Source organism: Berghia stephanieae, chromosome 9 (assembly GCF_034508935.2).
Source record: "Berghia stephanieae isolate SIO BIC M18660-M18661 chromosome 9, UCSD_Bste_1.3, whole genome shotgun sequence".
In the NCBI taxonomy this organism is placed as follows: Eukaryota; Metazoa; Mollusca; class Gastropoda; order Nudibranchia; family Aeolidiidae; genus Berghia; species Berghia stephanieae.
The window spans coordinates 10,860,348-10,880,037 of record NC_088368.1 but is presented as its reverse complement, the minus strand read 5'-3'; the positions used below and the strand labels follow the sequence as shown (position 1 = coordinate 10,880,037).

Here is a 19,690-nt window from a genome sequence, read left to right as displayed (position 1 = left end):
TTGACCCACACGGGGGAGTGCCAGGGCAATTTTTGATGTGAAAATAAAAAAGACAACTCTCTTTTTGATAAATGAATACCAAAAACTATCTTATTAGTTATTACTTTTTAAACATATATTTGTGTCTTGATTGACGGGGGGGAGTCATAATCCGCTACGGGACTGGCATGAAAAGGGCAGTTGAAAAAGCACTCTTGCGTGCGGTTGTTTTTTTTTTTTTTTTTTTTTTTTTTTTTTTTTTTTGTTCCAGCAAATTATAAATTTTGATATTATCAATATCATTTTTAGGAAACATCAACTTTTTTATTTCAAGTCTTTTCTTTTTATTTCTTTGTTTGGGTTTCCCCCCCCCTGTGTCTGGATCAGATATTTAGGTGATCTCAAACCAAGTACACCGATAGTGTGCTGTTGGAATCTACACCTGTTCCGTATTTGAACTAGTTCCCTTTGTCTTACCTTTCTTTGGGTGCTTTAATCTTCTAGCGTTCAAGCCGACAAAAACCGACAACACACTGACATCATCGCTAACGGTCAACCCGACACAATCCCACAACGGGATTCTGCTGTCAGCACGGTTCAACTCAGCACGGTTCAACCCAACAGAAACCGACACCAATATTTTGAAGTTTTTCATTGGTTAATTTATTATTCGTTTTGACCTATACAAGGTTAAGGGTCAATCTGAAAGCTTCTTTTGACCTTTAACCTCGTGATACAACCGTCACTTTTGGCGTGTCATTTCTCCTTTGTTTTGTTCTCCCACGTCATTCACTGACTTGATCTTCACTGCACTAACATGGATAAGGACAGAGACGTTGAATGGGATTGGGAATCTGACATAGGGATTGAAATTGAAGAAGTTGAAGAAATTCTTTCTGTAAACAGAGACCCTGTTGAGGTAAATATATATATATATTTTTTTCTTTTCTTTCCTTTCCATTTTTTTTTTCTTTCCTTTTGTGCCCGAATGTGAGACTACGTCACGGCTGAACGGTTGGTTGACCCAGCACGATGGGAGTGCCAGGGCAAGTTTGATGTGATAAATAAAAAAGACAACTCTCTGTTTGATGAATGAATACACTATAGAAACTATCTTATTCAGTTATTACTTTTTAAACATATATTTGTGTCTTGATCTGACTGGGAGGGAGTCAGTATGATCCAGCTACTGGGACTGGCATGACAATGGCAGTTGCAAGCACTCTTGCGTGCGGTTGTTTTTCTTTTTTTTTTTTTTTTTTTTTTGTTCCAGCAGAATTATAAAGTTTTGATATTATCAATATCATTTTTAGGAAACATCAACTTTTTTATTTCAAGTCATTTTCTTTTTATTTCTTTGTTTGGGTTTCCCCCCAACCCCCCAACACAATTTTGTTGTTTGTTCATTCCATGTTCCAGCCTAGCATTGAGTTTCAGTTACACACACTCACACACTCTCTCTCTTTCTCTCTCTCTCTCTCTCTCTCTCTCTTCCTCTCTCTCTCTCTCTCTTTTCCTCTCTCTCTCTCTCTCTCTCTCTCTCTCTCTCTCTCTCTCTCTCTCTCTCTCTTGTTCCTCCCCTTCTTTCTCTCCTATTTAGATTTGCATTATTACTCATTTCACTCATTTTTTTCAAGCTAGCAATGTTTATTTTGATTCAAAACTGGCACAATGTTGCTTTGTATTATTTCCACAGGCATCCAGTGATGAACCAGAACCTCCTCCCTCAGATGCAACATGGTCGGAAGATTGTTCTGACATATTCATAACAGATTTCGTTCTGAACTCTTGTCCACAACATGCTTTGCCACCATCAGCTCGTTCCTTGGACTATTTTTTTCTGATGTTTCCCCTTGCCCTCATCAACACCCTTGTCGAAGAGACTAACCGCTATGCTTAGCTGTCTGTGGAGGCATCAGCCAACTCAGCATGGAATGAGATGGCACTGGAAGAATTGCGGCCGTTTTTGGGAATCCAGATAATTTTTGGAATTCGAAATCTACCTCGTCTGTGATGTTATTGGTCAGAGGATAGAAGATATAGGGACCCTTATGTCAGTTCTATCATGACTATTAACCGTTTTAAGAACTGAGCAGGCATTTCCACTGTCGGGATACACAAGTCAACAGCCTCAGTGTGGTGACCCTGATTATGACCCCCTCTTCAAAATCAGAAATGTTATAAATGTGACAAAGGAGACATTCCGGAACAATTTCACGCCAAATCGGGAACTCAGTGTGGATGAGACAATGGTAGGCTTCAAGGGCAGACTAGCCTTCAAAATGTATATACCTGCGAAGCCCACTAAATGGGGCCTCAAATTTTGGACCATTTGTGATGCAAGGCTGGAATATTGTATTGGATTTGATATCTACACCGGGAGGGCTGGAGGCGGGATCCATCTCAGCCCCTGTGTTTAGAAGTGGTGGACTATTTGTGTGCTCCTCATTATAATCAGGGTCACCACATTTACTTCGACCGATTTTTCAATAGTGTTGATGTCGCCAGTCGCCTCCTGTCCCACGACACATTTTCCTGTGGAATGGTCATGCCAAACAGAAAAGGTCTCCCTCCATCGATGAAGTCTAAACTACGAAGGGGAGGCCTTCGTCAACAGCAAAAAGGGAATTTTGTTGCCACCAGCTACCATGACAAAAGGCCTGTCCACATCCTTTCGACCAACCAGGTTATGGGTAGAGCTGAGGAAGGACGTCCATACCCACTCATCGACTACAACAAATTCATGGGTGGGTTGGACAAATTCAACCAACAACTCGGCTACTACCCGGTGGGCTGGCCTGGTAAGAAATGGTGGCGATATGCTGTGTGGCATTTGATCAGTGCATCTGTTTACAATGCTTACATCGTGTGGTCTAACACACAGCCGTTTACTGCTTTCACTTTAGTTCGACAGGTAAATTTTGCCGGACGCTAGTTCATAACAGATGGTGAGTCACGGCCTGTGCCGAAAGGGCGACTGAGCAATTTTTCCTATTTTGATGATTTTTTTCTCAAGTTCAAAGTGGCGTAGTAAAGATGCTATTAGATGTAGCAATAAGATATTTTAGAGACATAACTAGTGATCTACATACTTTTATTTGATATAATTTTAGTAGATCATTTGGGATTATATTTTATAGGAAATAACCATAAAAAAGGGTCAGAAATTTTAATTACTTCAAACGATATAATCAAAAATTACATAGTTATCTGAGTTTATACAAATAAATGAGAAATACTGCAATAATCATCAATATTCACAGAGTAGAAATATATAATCAAAGTCGTTTTGTAATGAAGCATTGTTGAGATATCCGCTCACCTGTACAGCAATGTCCTTTTTTGACAGCAATAAAAAAATGCGTAATCACCGAATTGTAGGGGTTTGTTGATCAAATGATCAAAACGAACTGATTTTAGTAATGGCAATTGACAATTCTTAGGGAAAAATATGTTATATACATTCCTTTGACGTTTGTATAGATCTAAACTATATAATAATAATAATAATAATAATAATAATAATAATAATAATAATAATAATAATATTAATAATAATAATAATGACGATAATAATAATAATAATAATAATAATAATAATAATAATAATAATAATAATAATAATAATAATAATAATAATAATAATAATAATAATAATGATCATTTTCATGAAAATAATATAGTGGCTATCACCTAAACGCCTGGCAATTTTGGTAAAACGCAATAATTTCTCTTTAAAATATCGTTCTAAATGCCCGTTTAAAAAAAAATAATTGGAATTCGCCTTTATATGTCCACTCTAACAGAAAGGAAATTAAAAAAAGACAGAAAGTAAGAATAAAGAATTTCACTGAATCATTTGCGGCCAAAGAATTGACTCATCGCCTGTTTCCGAGAGTTTTATTTAACTTCCCAACGCCCCAAATTACTATCAATTCATTCAATATAATTTACTCCTCCCCACTCCACGCTCTCCGGCAATTTCCTTTCATGTCCCTCAAACTGCTTTCTTTCCGTGGAGCGTCCAATCAGCTTTTTATAATTGCCCATTTCCAATTGGCTGCTGAATAAGGACAATTCTAATTTCAATTGTCCACCACTCGGTCATCAGCAAAGTCAAGAAAGCTCCTCCTACTCAAATCACACTTCCCACGAATATGATAGGCCTTGTAGACCAGTCACTGGTCTTTGATGTTACACAACCATCCGCCAGCTTTGATCACACCGCTTTTAATGATGTCACTCAATATCTATCTTCTTCTCTCAACCCCGTTGACCGTACCACGAGTCAACATAAAAGAATATCGCGGTGAGGTGCGAATCGTGAAGATGGAATGACGTAGCTGTGTTAAAGTTATAGGTTCAAAGTTCAATTGTCAGAGAAAACTGATGAAAGATTAAACTGAGGTGGTAAAATGAAAATTGTTTCTGTGGTAAAACGTTGCATAAATTAGTTTTATGTACACCAACACACACACACACACACACACACACTTACACACACACACACACTCTCTCTCTCTCTCTCTCTCTCTCTCTCTCTCTCTCTCTCTCTCTCTCTCTCCAGTGCTGCGACAGAAAAAAGGACGCCGACGAGATAGCTAATACTATTTAAGATGGAAATTTGTTGAAAATGGTCTGCTTATTGAACAACTGAAGCATCGTGGATAACAGAACGGATCATTGTGAATCAGTTGAAACACGTGATATCGATGTAATACTAATACTAGTAATAATCATATAATATCAGTGTATTTATCTTACTCTTGATCACCACTGTAATAATAATAATAATAATAATAATAATAATAATAATAATAATAATAATAATAATAATAATAATAATGATAATAGTAAAAAATAAATGACATCCATTGAAAAAGATGGGAGGGGGGGGGGGGAGGATTAATGATCAGATAATCAAAATGAACTGTTATTTTAAAATAAATTGACAATCATAGGTAAAGATAAGTTATAAATATTCCTTTGAACTTTGTATAGACGTCTAGATCTGAACACATTTTTATACTTTTTATTAACATACGTAAAACCTCACGATTATTGTAAGGAACAGCTGATTGTTACATTTCACAGAAACAGCTTCTAATTTACCAACGTTCTGTTTTCTTTTTTTCACTGGTGGAACTTCACTTCCTAATTCTGGAGCAGTTTGCATGAAATGTTTTTTAACCACATATCTCATTTGAGCCCTTTCACAGCTTATTCGACAGAGTCCATTTGCCATTTGCATTGAGACAATGCTTGTTTTCAGTATGACCATTCATCTGAGTAAAGAAAAAAAATCATTAGTTATTATTGATATTGATGATGATGATGATGATGATGATGATGATGATGATGATGATGATGATGGTGATGATGATGATGATGATGATGATGATGATGATGATGATGATGATGATGATGATAATAATAATAGTTGTAATTATAAGAGTTATAATAATATTATTGATTGTTAGTAATAATACGATAGTGATCGCCTAGATGCCTGCTAATAATAATAACGTAATAATTTTCCTTTAAAATATAGTTCTAAATGAAAATGCCCGTTATTCAAAATGGAATCCGCTTATATACCCACTCTGAAATATTTTTAGCAAAAATAAGATAGAGAAAGAAGTTTACTGTAGCATTTGCGGCCAAAAAATTGATTTATCACCGGTCTACGAGAATCTTATTTGACACCTAGACAACGCCCCAAATTACGTTCAATTCATTTCAAATTTACTCCACCTCTCCAGCAATTTCATCCCATGACCTCCAAACTGATTTCTCTCCATGGAGCGCCAATCAGATGTTTACAATTACCCATTTCCAATTGGCTGCTGAAAAAGGACAATTATAATTTCAATCGTCCACCAGTCGGTCATCGGCAAAGTCAAATAAGCCCCTCCCACTCAAATCACATATACTCTCGAAACTTCGGCCTTGTAGCGCAGTCCACCGGGCTTTTGATGTTACACAATCATCCGCCACCTTTGATCACATCGCTTTTTGATGTCATAATATAGGCTATCTACCCTCTTTTCCCACGCCCATTGACTGTACCAACGGGCGATGTAGAAGAATATCGAGGGAAGGTGCGAATCGTGAAGACGGAACGGCAAATCGGTGTGAAAGTGATAGGTTCAACGTTCAATTTTCACAGAGAAATCATGAGAACTTGACTGAACAAGCAATAAAAATCGTTCCGTGCTAAAAATGTGCGTACATGAGTTTTACACACACACACACGCTCCCTCCCTCCCCCCCTCTCTCTCTCTCTCTCTCTCTCTCTCTCTCTCTCTCTCTCTGTGAGTGTGTGTACTACTACTACTACTACTACTACTACTACTACTACTACTACTATTACTGCGCTATCATCATCATCATCATCATCATCATCATCATCATCATCATCACCATAAAACAACAACAACAATAACGTTATCATCACAATTGGACTCGTGTTCTTATGTCTCGGGAGTTTGTCTGAATACGGGACTATTTTGTTAGCCAACAAAGAATTAGACAAGATGTGTTTACACATTCATTGTGCAGAAACCGGTCATTACAAATCATTGAAATAAATGCTATATTAAAAGTAGATTATTACTCTTATATTTACTACCATGTGTTAGGGTAACAGAACTCAGATAACATCAATATGAATTTTTTAAACAATAAAAAATATTTTTCAGGTTAATTTTAAATAGAAAAATATACATTTTTCAAGAGAGAATAAAGTATACTCACCATTTCTTGATATCAATGAAAATAATTGCGCCTTGAAGATGAAAATGTGGCCGTTATATCCATATAAAATAGAAAAATATGGAAGAAGTGTATGGTCAGCAATTGCAGTGTAAAAATGAACGATTTTACGAAATCTGTCCTATAGCCTGACTGACAATGAAATCCAAGCGGTGCATTCTACCTGCAGGGATAAATATAGGCCAGTTTTCACGTTCTGGACATCTGTTATGACGTAACCACACGGTGGTCTCCCCGTCATCGACGGTGGGTCGTTCCCATTGGGGGTGAAGCGGTAGAAAACTAAAGTGAAAGATTTCTAGTGTAATAAACGGCTGTGAACAGTGTTAAAGATTATGAAGTAGCCAAAGGTTATGATCACATGATGTTTCGCATGGATGTGGCAGATGCACTGATCAGTGGCTTCACAAGCAGAAAACTGCCAGGCTGCCCATCAAAACAAAACATTGTTGCCCTAGAGAGCATTAACCAGCAAAAGTTAGTGCTTTTTGTGGGCAGGAGGAAAGTGTGCTGGTTGTGTTCAAAAAACAAAAGAAAAACTAGTAATGGCTATGCCATCCAGTCGTTCTACAAATGTAATGTCTGTGATATCGAACTGTGCAAAGACACGTGTTTTGGACTCTACCAAGAGAATGGACTAAATTTAAATCGCGTGAACAATGTTGCTGGTTATTGTTTATTTAATTTTTAATTATTGATTTTTCAATCAATATACATTTTTTCTTTCTTTTTATATGGATGTAGTAGTTATATTTGTTTCCTTGGTGTTGTGATTGTAATGATATTGTGTGACTATTATTTTTATTTTTATTCTCTTGGAATTAAAATTGTGCATTTTGGTAAGTTGGCCCTCCATTCATTGGTTTTATTTAAAAATGCTGTTTATCAAAGTGTTATTGTCAATGTCTAACAATCACACATTACATTATTGTCAATGTCTAACAATCACACATTACATTATTGTCAATGTCTAACAATCACACATTACATTATTGTCAATGTCTAACAATCACACATTACATTATTGTCAATGTCTAACAATCACACATTACATTATTGTCAATGTCTAACAATCACACATTACATTATTGTCAATGTCTAACAATCACACATTACATTATTGTCAATGTCTAACAATCACACATTACATTATTGTCAATGTCTAACAATCACATCATGTACATTATTGTCAATGTCTAACAATCACACATTACATTATTGTCAATGTCTAACAATCACACATTACATTATTGTCAATGTCTACATACATACATATTCTTCACATCACAATTACATTATTGTCAATGTCTAACAATCACACATTACATTATTGTCAATGTCTAACAATCACACATTACATTATTGTCAATGTCTACAATCACAATTCATTATTGCAGTCTAACATCTACATTACATTATTGTCAATGTCTAACAATCACACATTACATTATTGTCAATGTCTAACAATCACACATCACATTATTGTCAATGTCTAACAATCACACATTACATTATTGTCAATGTCTAACAATCACACATTACATTATTGTCAATGTCTAACAATCACAACATTACACATTATTGTCAATGTCTAACAATCACACATTACATTATTGTCAATGTCTAACAATCACACATTACATTATTGTCAATGTCTAACAATCACACATTACATTATTGTCAATGTCTAACAATCACACATTACATTATTGTCAATGTCTAACAATCACACATTACATTATTGTCAATGTCTAACAATCAACACAATTCATCACAATATTTTATTGTCAATGTCTAACAATCACACATTACATTATTGTCAATGTCTAACAATCACACATTACATTATTGTCAATGTCTAACAATCACACATTACATTATTGTCAATGTCTAACAATCACACATTACATTATTGTCAATGTCTAACAATCACACATTACATTATTGTCAATGTCTAACAATCACACATTACATTATTGTCAATGTCTAACAATCACACATTACATTATTGTCAATGTCTAACAATCACACATTACATTATTGTCAATGTCTAACAATCACACATTACATTATTGTCAATGTCTAACAATCACACATTACATTATTGTCAATGTCTAAAAATCACACATTACATTATTGTCAATGTCTAACAATCACACATTACATTATTGTCAATGTCTAACAATCACACATTACATTATTGTCAATGTCTAACAATCACACATTACATTATTGTCAATGTCTAACAATCAACACATTAACAATTATTATGTCAATGTCTAACAATCACACATTACATTATTGTCAATGTCTAACAATCACACATTACATTATTGTCAATGTCTAACAATCACACATTACATTATTGTCAATGTCTCTACACAATTCACACATCACATTATTGTCAATGTCTAACAATCACACATTACATTATTGTCAATGTCTAACAATCACACATTACATTATTGTCAATGTCTAACAATCACACATTACATTATTGTCAATGTCTAACAATCACACATTACATTATTGTCAATGTCTAACAATCACACATTACATTATTGTCAATGTCTAACAATCACACATTACATTATTGTCAATGTCTAACAATCACACATTACATTATTGTCAATGTCTAACAATCACACATTACATTATTGTCAATGTCTAACAATCACACATTACATTATTGTCAATGTCTAACAATCACACATTACATTATTGTCAATGTCTAACAATCACACATTACATTATTGTCAATGTCTAACAATCACACATTACATTATTGTCAATGTCTAACAATCACACATTACATTATTGTCAATGTCTAACAATCACACATTACATTATTGTCAATGTCTAACAATCACACATTACATTATTGTCAATGTCTAACAATCACACATTACATTATTGTCAATGTCTAACAATCACACATTACATTATTGTCAATGTCTAACAATCACACATTACATTATTGTCAATGTCTAACAATCACACATTACATTATTGTCAATGTCTAACAATCACACATTACATTATTGTCAATGTCTAACAATCACACATTACATTATTGTCAATGTCTAACAATCACACATTACATTATTGTCAATGTCTAACAATCACACATTACATTATTGTCAATGTCTAACAATCACACATTACATTATTGTCAATGTCTAACAATCACACATTACATTATTGTCAATGTCTAACAATCACACATTACATTATTGTCAATGTCTAACAATCACACATTACATTATTGTCAATGTCTAACAATCACACATTACATTATTGTCAATGTCTAACAATCACACATTACATTATTGTCAATGTCTAACAATCACACATTACATTATTGTCAATGTCTAACAATCACACATTACATTATTGTCAATGTCTAACAATCACACATTACATTATTGTCAATGTCTAACAATCACACATTACATTATTGTCAATGTCTAACAATCACACATTACATTATTGTCAATGTCTAACAATCACACATTACATTATTGTCAATGTCTAACAATCACACATTACATTATTGTCAATGTCTAACAATCACACATTACATTATTGTCAATGTCTAACAATCACACATTACATTATTGTCAATGTCTAACAATCACACATTACATTATTGTCAATGTCTAACAATCACACATTACATTATTGTCAATGTCTAACAATCACACATTACATTATTGTCAATGTCTAACAATCACACATTACATTATTGTCAATGTCTAACAATCACACATTACATTATTGTCAATGTCTAACAATCACACATTACATTATTGTCAATGTCTAACAATCACACATTACATTATTGTCAATGTCTAACAATCACACATTACATTATTGTCAATGTCTAACATTCACACATTACATTATTGTCAATGTCTAACAATCACACATTACATTATTGTCAATGAACAATCACAATTACATATTGCAATTACAACACAATTACATTATTGTCAATGTCTAACATCACACATTACATTATTTCAATTACAATCACACATTACATTGTCAATGCTAACAATCAACATTACTTATTTCAATTCTAACAACAACATTACATTTTCAATGCAACAATCACACATTACATTATTGTCAATGTCTAACAATCACACATACAATTAATTAACAATCAACATCATTATTTCAACAAAAAAAATATGTCAATCAACAATCACCATTACATTATTCAATGCTAACAATACACATTAAATATTCAATGTCAAATCACAACACATATTTAAGTCTAACAATCACACATCAATGTCACAATCAACAACAACAATACATACAATGCTAAAATCACACATACATATTCAATGTCTAACAATCAACATTACATTATTAATGTCTAACAATCACACATTAATTTTTCAATGACTAACAATAATTAATATCAATTAACAATACAATACATTATTGTCAATGTCTAAAATCACACATTACATTATTGTCAATGTCTAACATACACACATACATATTGTCAATGTCTAACAATCACCATTACAATGTATTCAATGTCAACAATCACACATTACTTATTGTCAATGTCTAACATCACACATAATTATTGTCAATCAACAACACATACATTATTCAATGTCAACAATCACACATTACATTAAATCATATTGTCATGTCTAACAATCACACATACTTATGTCAATGTCTAACAATCACCATTAATTATTCAATGTTACAATCACAATACATATTGTCAATGCTAACAATCACACATTACATTATGTCATGCTAACAATCACACATTACATTATTGTCAATGTCTAACAATCAACATTAATATTTCATGTCTAACTACTACACAATCAACACAATACATTATGTCAAGCTACAATCACACATTACATATTGTCAATGTCTAACAACACACATTACATTATTCAATGTCTAACAATCACACATTACATATTGTCATGTCTAACAATCACACTTACATTATTGTCAATGTCTAACAATCACATACATTGTCAATGCTAACATCACACATTACATTATGTCAGTCTAACAATCACACATTACATTATTGTCAATGTCTAACAATCAACATTACATATTGTCAATGTCTAACAATCAACATTACATTATTGTCAATGTCTAACAATCACACATTACATTATTGCAATGTCTAACAATCACAATTATTATTGTCAATGTCTAACAATCACACATACATTATTGTCAATGTCTAACAATCACACATACATTATGTCAATGTCTACAATACACATACATTATTGTCAATGTCTAACAATCACACATTACATTATTGTCAATTACTACAATACATTTCAATTTAAATCAACATATATCAATTAATCCAATACATATTCATTAATAAATTCTACAATAACATACAATTTATGTCACACATCACACATTACATTATTGTCATGTCTAACAATCACACATTACATTTTTGTCAATGTCTAACAATCACACATTACATTATTGTCATGACTACATACATTATTTCAATGTCAACAATCACACATACATATTGTCAAGTCTAACAATCACATTACATTATGTCAATGTCTAACAATCACACATTACATTTGTCAATGTCTAAAATCACACATTACTTATGTCAATGTCTAACAATCACACATTCATTATGTCATGTCTAACAATCACCATTACATTATTGTCAAGTCTAACAATCACACATTACATTATTTCAATGTCTAACTACATTCATATTGTCATTCAATCACATACATATTGTCATTAACAATCCCATTCATTTTGTATTCACACACCAACATATTCATGTCTAACAATCAAATACTTGTAGCTACAATATAATTGTAGTAACAACACATACATATAAATCACATACTTGCAATACATCAATTTTGTCATGTTAATCCTCATATCAATTTAAACCATATATTCATGTCTACAACACACTAATTGATACATACAATATATTGCTTCCATCCATCATTATGTAATGTTAAATACCACTTTAAACCATCACACACACCTTACATTATTCAATTAACAATATTATCACAACACACTATTTTGTCAATTAACAATCACACATTAATATTTATAACAACAATAATTATTCAATCAACAATAAATATTATCAATGTCACAATCAACATACATATTAATTTAACAATCACACATTACATATTGCAATTTACATACACACATTATTGTCAATGTCTAAAAACACAACATTATTGATGTTAACAAATCATTTGTCAATTCTAAAATAACATACATTCAATGTCTACAATACACATATATTTATGTCAACAACATAATATTGTCAATGTCATCACACATTACTTATTGTCAAGTCTAACAATCACATTCATTATTGTCATCTAACAATCACACATTACATTATTTAATGTCTAACAATCATTAATTATTTCAATCATACAATCTCTACATTATTTCAATGTTCAACAATCACACATTACTTATTTCATGTTAACAATCCAATTACATTATTGTCAATGTCTAAAATACACATTACATTATTGTCATGTCTAACAATCACACATTATTATTGTCAATCTAACAATCACATTACATTATTGTCAATGTCTAACAATCACACATTACATTATTGTCAACTAACAACATCAATCACATTATTTCAATGTTAACAATCACACATTACATTATTGTCAATGCTAACAATACACATTACATTATTTCAATGTCTAACAATCACACATTACATTATTGTCAATGTCTAACAATCACACATTACATTATTGTCAATGTCTAACAATCACACATTACATTATTGTCAATGTCTAACAATCACACATTACATTATTGTCAATGTCTAACAATCACACATTACATTATTGTCAATGTCTAACAATCACACATTACATTATTGTCAATGTCTAACAATCACACATTACATTATTGTCAATGTCTAACAATCACACATTACATTATTGTCAATGTCTAACAATCACACATTACATTATTGTCAATGTCTAACAATCACACATTACATTATTGTCAATGTCTAACAATCACACATTACATTATTGTCAATGTCTAACAATCACACATTACATTATTGTCAATGTCTAACAATCACACATTACATTATTGTCAATGTCTAACAATCACACATTACATTATTGTCAATGTCTAACAATCACACATTACATTATTGTCAATGTCTAACAATCACACATTACATTATTGTCAATGTCTAACAATCACACATTACATTATTGTCAATGTCTAACAATCACACATTACATTATTGTCAATGTCTAACAATCACACATTACATTATTGTCAATGTCTAACAATCACACATTACATTATTGTCAATGTCTAACAATCACACATTACATTATTGTCAATGTCTAACAATCACACATTACATTATTGTCAATGTCTAAAATCAATTACATATTCAATGTCACATTACATTATTATGTCAATGTCTAACAATCACACATTACATTATTGTCAATGTCTAACAATCACACATTACATTATTGTCAATGTCTAACAATCACACATTACATTATTGTCAATGTCTAACAATCACACATTACATTATTGTCAATGTCTAACAATCACACATTACATTATTGTCAATGTCTAACAATCACACATTACATTATTGTCAATGTCTAACAATCACACATTACATTATTGTCAATGTCTAACAATCACACATTACATTATTGTCAATGTCTAACAATCACACATTACATTATTGTCAATGTCTAACAATCACACATTACATTATTGTCAATGTCTAACAATCACACATTACATTATTGTCAATGTCTAACAATCACACATTACATTATTGTCAATGTCTAACACATCACACATTACATTATTGTCAATGTCTAACAATCACACATTACATTATTGTCAATGTCTAACAATCACACATTACATTATTGTCAATGTCTAACAATCACACATTACATTATTGTCAATGTCTAACAATCACACATTACATTATTGTCAATGTCTAACAATCACACATTACATTATTGTCAATGTCTAACAATCATCACATTACATTTATTGTCAATGTCTAACAATCACACATTACATTATTGTCAATGTCTAACAATCACACATTACATTATTGTCAATGTCTAACAATCACACATTACATTATTGTCAATGTCTAACAATCACACATTACATTATTGTCAATGTCTAACAATCACACATTACATTATTGTCAATGTCTAACAATCACACATTACATTATTGTCAATGTCTAACAATCACACATTACATTATTGTCAATGTCTAACAATCACACATTACATTATTGTCAATGTCTAACAATCACACATTACATTATTGTCAATGTCTAACAATCACACATTACATTATTGTCAATGTCTAACAATCACACATTACATTATTGTCAATGTCTAACAATCACACATTACATTATTGTTAATGAGGATTGGAATTGGAAGATATTTTAGGGGGAAAAAATGGAGTCACATCATCAATGAACGGTATTCCATATTACTATAATGGATTGGTGGATTGTTAGTATTTTGACAAATGACAATGACAAAGGGTGGGGAAACAAGATCATCTCTTTGTGTCGCCTCTAATCATACCTTGAATTGCACATGAGTGAAAATTTAACGGAAAATAATTAGAAAACAGTAATATGATAGCAGAGATGCTTCTTTCCTATGCAAACTGTCAAAATTTGGGGCTTGTAGCATGAGTATTTACTCCGCTATTGTAAATTTTCAGCTGGCACTGCTTTTTGCTGGACAGGAAGCCGAAAAAATGTAAACAAATGGGCTTGCTACAGAGTCACGGGAAGTTGAACACTGGGGGCAAGATGGCCGTCGGCTAGTCTAAACACGAGAGGGTTAATTGTAATTCTAGAACTTTTACTATCCCATTTTATTCCTTTTAACTGGCGCTGATATGACCTAATTATGTTACAAGCACCGTAAAATCCTTAAAATCAAACAAACATATGACCCCCCCCCCCCCCTGATAGCCTAGGACTCTGCCTTGGCAATGACACTACAAAATGGGACATCAAGTGTAGTATAAAAATCAAACAGTGACTCAAAACAAGTTCAAGTGTTTTATGTTTGCTTTTCTGGATTGTCTTTTTTTTCTTGATCAGAAACCGCAGTCATCGTACTTCATCACTCTAGTCGACCCACGCATCCACCTCGTCGTTTTGTTTGAGAGCAAGAAGCACGAGAAGGATTCGACCATCAATTCTTTCATGACAGAGTTTGCCTTCCAGTTACGTTGTCTTTCCATCCTGGCAACCCTCAAACAATTTGCAAAGACGTGAGGGCTGTCAATAGAGGGGGGGGGGAAGTGTGATGTCGAAAAACTGGTTCCTATTTCATTGGAAGTGTAAAGCCAGTCTTCCGGAGGACTGAATACATATAAGTACCTTGTGTAATTGATCTTCTGGTTTCACAGTGATGGCATCTTATTTTCTAGTATAAATATATGCTGGTCGTCAATAAAGATCGTCCATCCTCGCTCTTTTACATCCCGTAATCCTGAGAATCTGCCCATACTCTGAAATAGATATGCCACCTTCATACCTGCCTATTATTACGGAATGTCCGGAATTGTTACAGAAGTGTAAGGACAATTACGGACTTATGGAAATAGAAGAAATATTACTTATACAAATGGTTGCAATGCTAAATTTAAAAAAAATAAATTTTTTTCATTATTTACCGCATGCTACAATAAAAAATCTCAATGCGAGGGAAAGACAATGGTGTGATAGATTTTTGTAAGAAAAGAACCCCAATATTATTTTATCAGGCTGTCCTCTTTATAACATGGTAAGTATATTTTACACATTATATAAAAGGGTGTATCTATCATTATTTTTGTTTGCTTTAGTATTACTGAAATTTGACCATTAAATACTGATGAATTTTCTATTTCTTACTGAATTTGAAATTTTCAAGTAGGCAGGTATGCACCTTTATGTAACCTATTCATTATTCGTGCTCCGAAGGACTGGTTACATACACACTGCCAGGGAGTTAGGAACCAAAAGAGTAGATAGAGGGTGTGACATCACATTTATTCCCTATTCCGCCATGACAGAGTTTGCCTTCCAGTTACGATGTCTATCCATCCTGATAACCCTCAAACAATTTGCACTCCCATAGTGGGTAGGGAGGTACATACTGTGTCTTCTATCCCCTTATATCTGTTTTCCAACATGCTTTCTGTCTTTGTCTTGGAATGAGATTACTTGGCCCTGTTCGGAGTCCTGGCTGGGAGGGAAACAGTCGAATGCATAGTTATTGTTTTGGGAGATGATATTTTTTTCCTTGTAAATCATCTCTCTGTTATGTATTATTATATTTATTTTTAATGTATAATGTAAGCATTTGAGTGTATTCCTCTTTGTTGGATTTTGTGCTTGTGTCCGGATGAGACTTATAGGTGGTCTCAAACTAAGTACTTTGATAGTGTGCTCTTGGAATCTACATCTGATCCCTATTTGTTCCTAGTTCCCCTTTTGTTTTACTTTTTCTTGGGTGCTTTAATTGTAATTCCAGAACTTTTTACTATCCCATTTTCTTCCTTTTTACTGGCGCTGAATAACCTAAATGTGTTGCAAGCGCCGTAAAACCCTTAAAAACAAAAACATAAAACAAACAATCTGCAGCTAAGTGTGGACTGAATTGGTTAGAAGGATTTCTGATTCGGATTGAAGTATTTTTGAATGACATTTCATAAAGGGATTTGCAATTTGCAAGCGTTGCTGCTCGAAGCTCAAAGATCGAAATAGCGATAGTCAAATGGAATGGAAGCTTTGATTTCAATTAACGAAGATGGATTAAGTGGATGTTTTGGGTTTTCCCTTTGTCAACAAAACACGATGAATGAAACACTAAATGAGAGATGCCGTAACGTCCATTTTATATGTATGTGAAAATGAAATTGTAGCTTCTATTCCATTGGTCCATTGTTGTATAGAAGGAACGAAATTGACAACACTCAGCTCTTTGTTATTGTTTTTAACCAGCCATTTTTATGAGTAGTTCTAACTAAATTGTATCAATCAGGCTATACAGTTTTAAGGTTACACAAATTTTGCGTGTTTGTACATTATATCTGGCTGGCGGATGTTGTGAAGTAGTTCATGAACGATTCTGTTCTCCAAATACGTGTCCTATTAATAGACATTTTTCTTTGTTATATATGCTATTTTTGTTTTGGATTTTTTTTACTGAGTATTAGAAGGTTGGAAAGTTCTCACCTATTTGATGTTGAAGCATTAATGAGACATGTAAAATGGCCGACTGTTGTCGGATTTTGGACATTATTGTGGCAATCTCTTGACTCTTCTAATCATCATCATCATTTTCCATTTCATGTAAGCATATTGGCTTGAATTTGGTGCCATATGTTCCGTGAAAAATTTCGGATGTCACTCATAGGTCTGATCAATGTATACCTGCCTACTTGAACATTTCAAAATCACAAACCAAAACAAAATTCATCAGTAATTTTTGCTAAATTTCAATAATAATATATGCATACTACCAAAGACAAAAACAAAAAACTCTGAATAAACCTCTCTGATTACGTCACAGACCTTTAACAGTATGAAGATCAAGCAGTAACCACTGTCCTGTGTGTAGGGTCATCCATGATTAATGACATGAAACAGTTTGAGCAACTTCATGAATATCAAATAACTCTCTTTCAAAAATGACCTTGACAACCCTTTGACAGTTGGCACTGCTATGGGAGATTGACAACCCTTTGACAGTGGGCACTGCTATGGGAGATTGACAATCCTTTGACAGTGGGCACTGCTATGGGAGATTGACAACCCTTTGACTGTGGGCACTGCTGTGGGAGATTGACAACCCTTCCCTTTGACAGTGGGCACTGTTATGGGAGATTGACAACCCTTTGACAGTGGGCACTGTTATGGGAGATTGACAACCCTTTGACTGTGGGCACTGCTATGGGAGATTGACAACCCTTTGACAGTGGGCACTGCTATGGGAGATGGGTAAAGAGACCCAACATAAACTGGGATTTCCTTCTTCTCCTCCAAGAATTGTCTGCATGCAGCTCTTGGTGAACTAACTGAGGACAGCAGAGCTGGCGAAAGATCAGCCTTCTCTACCTCTCCAACTGCAATTTATGTGGTCACAGATCTCTTAGCAATCAAGGCCTTCTATCTTAGGTTGTATATAACCTCCTTGTTCACAGAGAAGCCCCTTACAACTTTAGCTTGACCATGACTCGGGGTCAAAAGGAAGCTTAACAATTCTCCAAAGGTCCTTCTCTTCCCCAGTAGAGGTCAAGCCTCTTACTGGAATAGAAAAAATGGTGGAAGAGTGGTCCTGGCCAGCTGCTGTCTTGTTGACACTATGACGTCTCCTAGTAACTAGACTCAGACTAAAGCATGAAGTCTTGCCTCAGCAAACGACTAAAACTTGGCCAAACTTAGTCCGAAGGTGCCGCCGTGATTTTAGTCCCAGACTTGCTTAGTCAGCTCACATGAAATCCGATGTTTTCATGTCATTTACTAAAGTCAGAGATAGTCGGAGACAAAGGCCGGTACCACACTACAACTTTTAGTTGATCAACTAAAAAATTGAAATCTTGTTGTCTAGTTGAGGTACAATTTGTCTTACCTCATCACAAATAAATGGTTGGTCGATTTTTTACCAGTTACGTCATTGTAGGGCCTTGTCTCGGTCAGTACAATAATGGATGTGTCAGAGGTTGCCTGTGTTTGTGCTTTGACATTTTCCATTCGGAAAAAGAAAAAAACCAAAGAAGTATTGGGTTCATCCAATTCTTAGCGATTACTTAAAGGGAAATTTTAAACCCTTTACCAGGATCTTCGAGATTACCTGAAAAA

The 19,690-nt window shown here is 33.5% G+C and overlaps 1 protein-coding gene across 1 annotated transcript; it reads left to right on the top strand.

Moving 5' to 3' along the window:
* Nucleotides 1-711: 711 nt before the first annotated feature.
* LOC144979671 (uncharacterized) lies at nt 712-2,130 on the top strand. Its single transcript, XM_078926520.1, has 2 exons — nt 712-898; nt 1,676-2,130. Exons 1-2 carry the CDS (start codon nt 797-799, stop codon nt 1,877-1,879), a joined length of 306 nt encoding a protein of 101 aa, XP_078782646.1. The 5' UTR covers nt 712-796; the 3' UTR covers nt 1,880-2,130.
* The last annotated feature ends 17,560 nt before the right edge of the window (nt 2,131-19,690 follow it).

What these genes read in the sequence shown, in the direction of transcription:
- LOC144979671 (XM_078926520.1), top strand. Translation starts at nt 797, where the DNA reads ATGGATAAGGACAGAGACGTTGAATGGGATTGGGAATCTGACATAGGG. An exon ending in TAAACAGAGACCCTGTTGAG is followed by an intron (nt 899 to 1,675) that starts GTAAATATATAT and finishes TTATTTCCACAG; the next exon opens with GCATCCAGTGATGAACCAGA.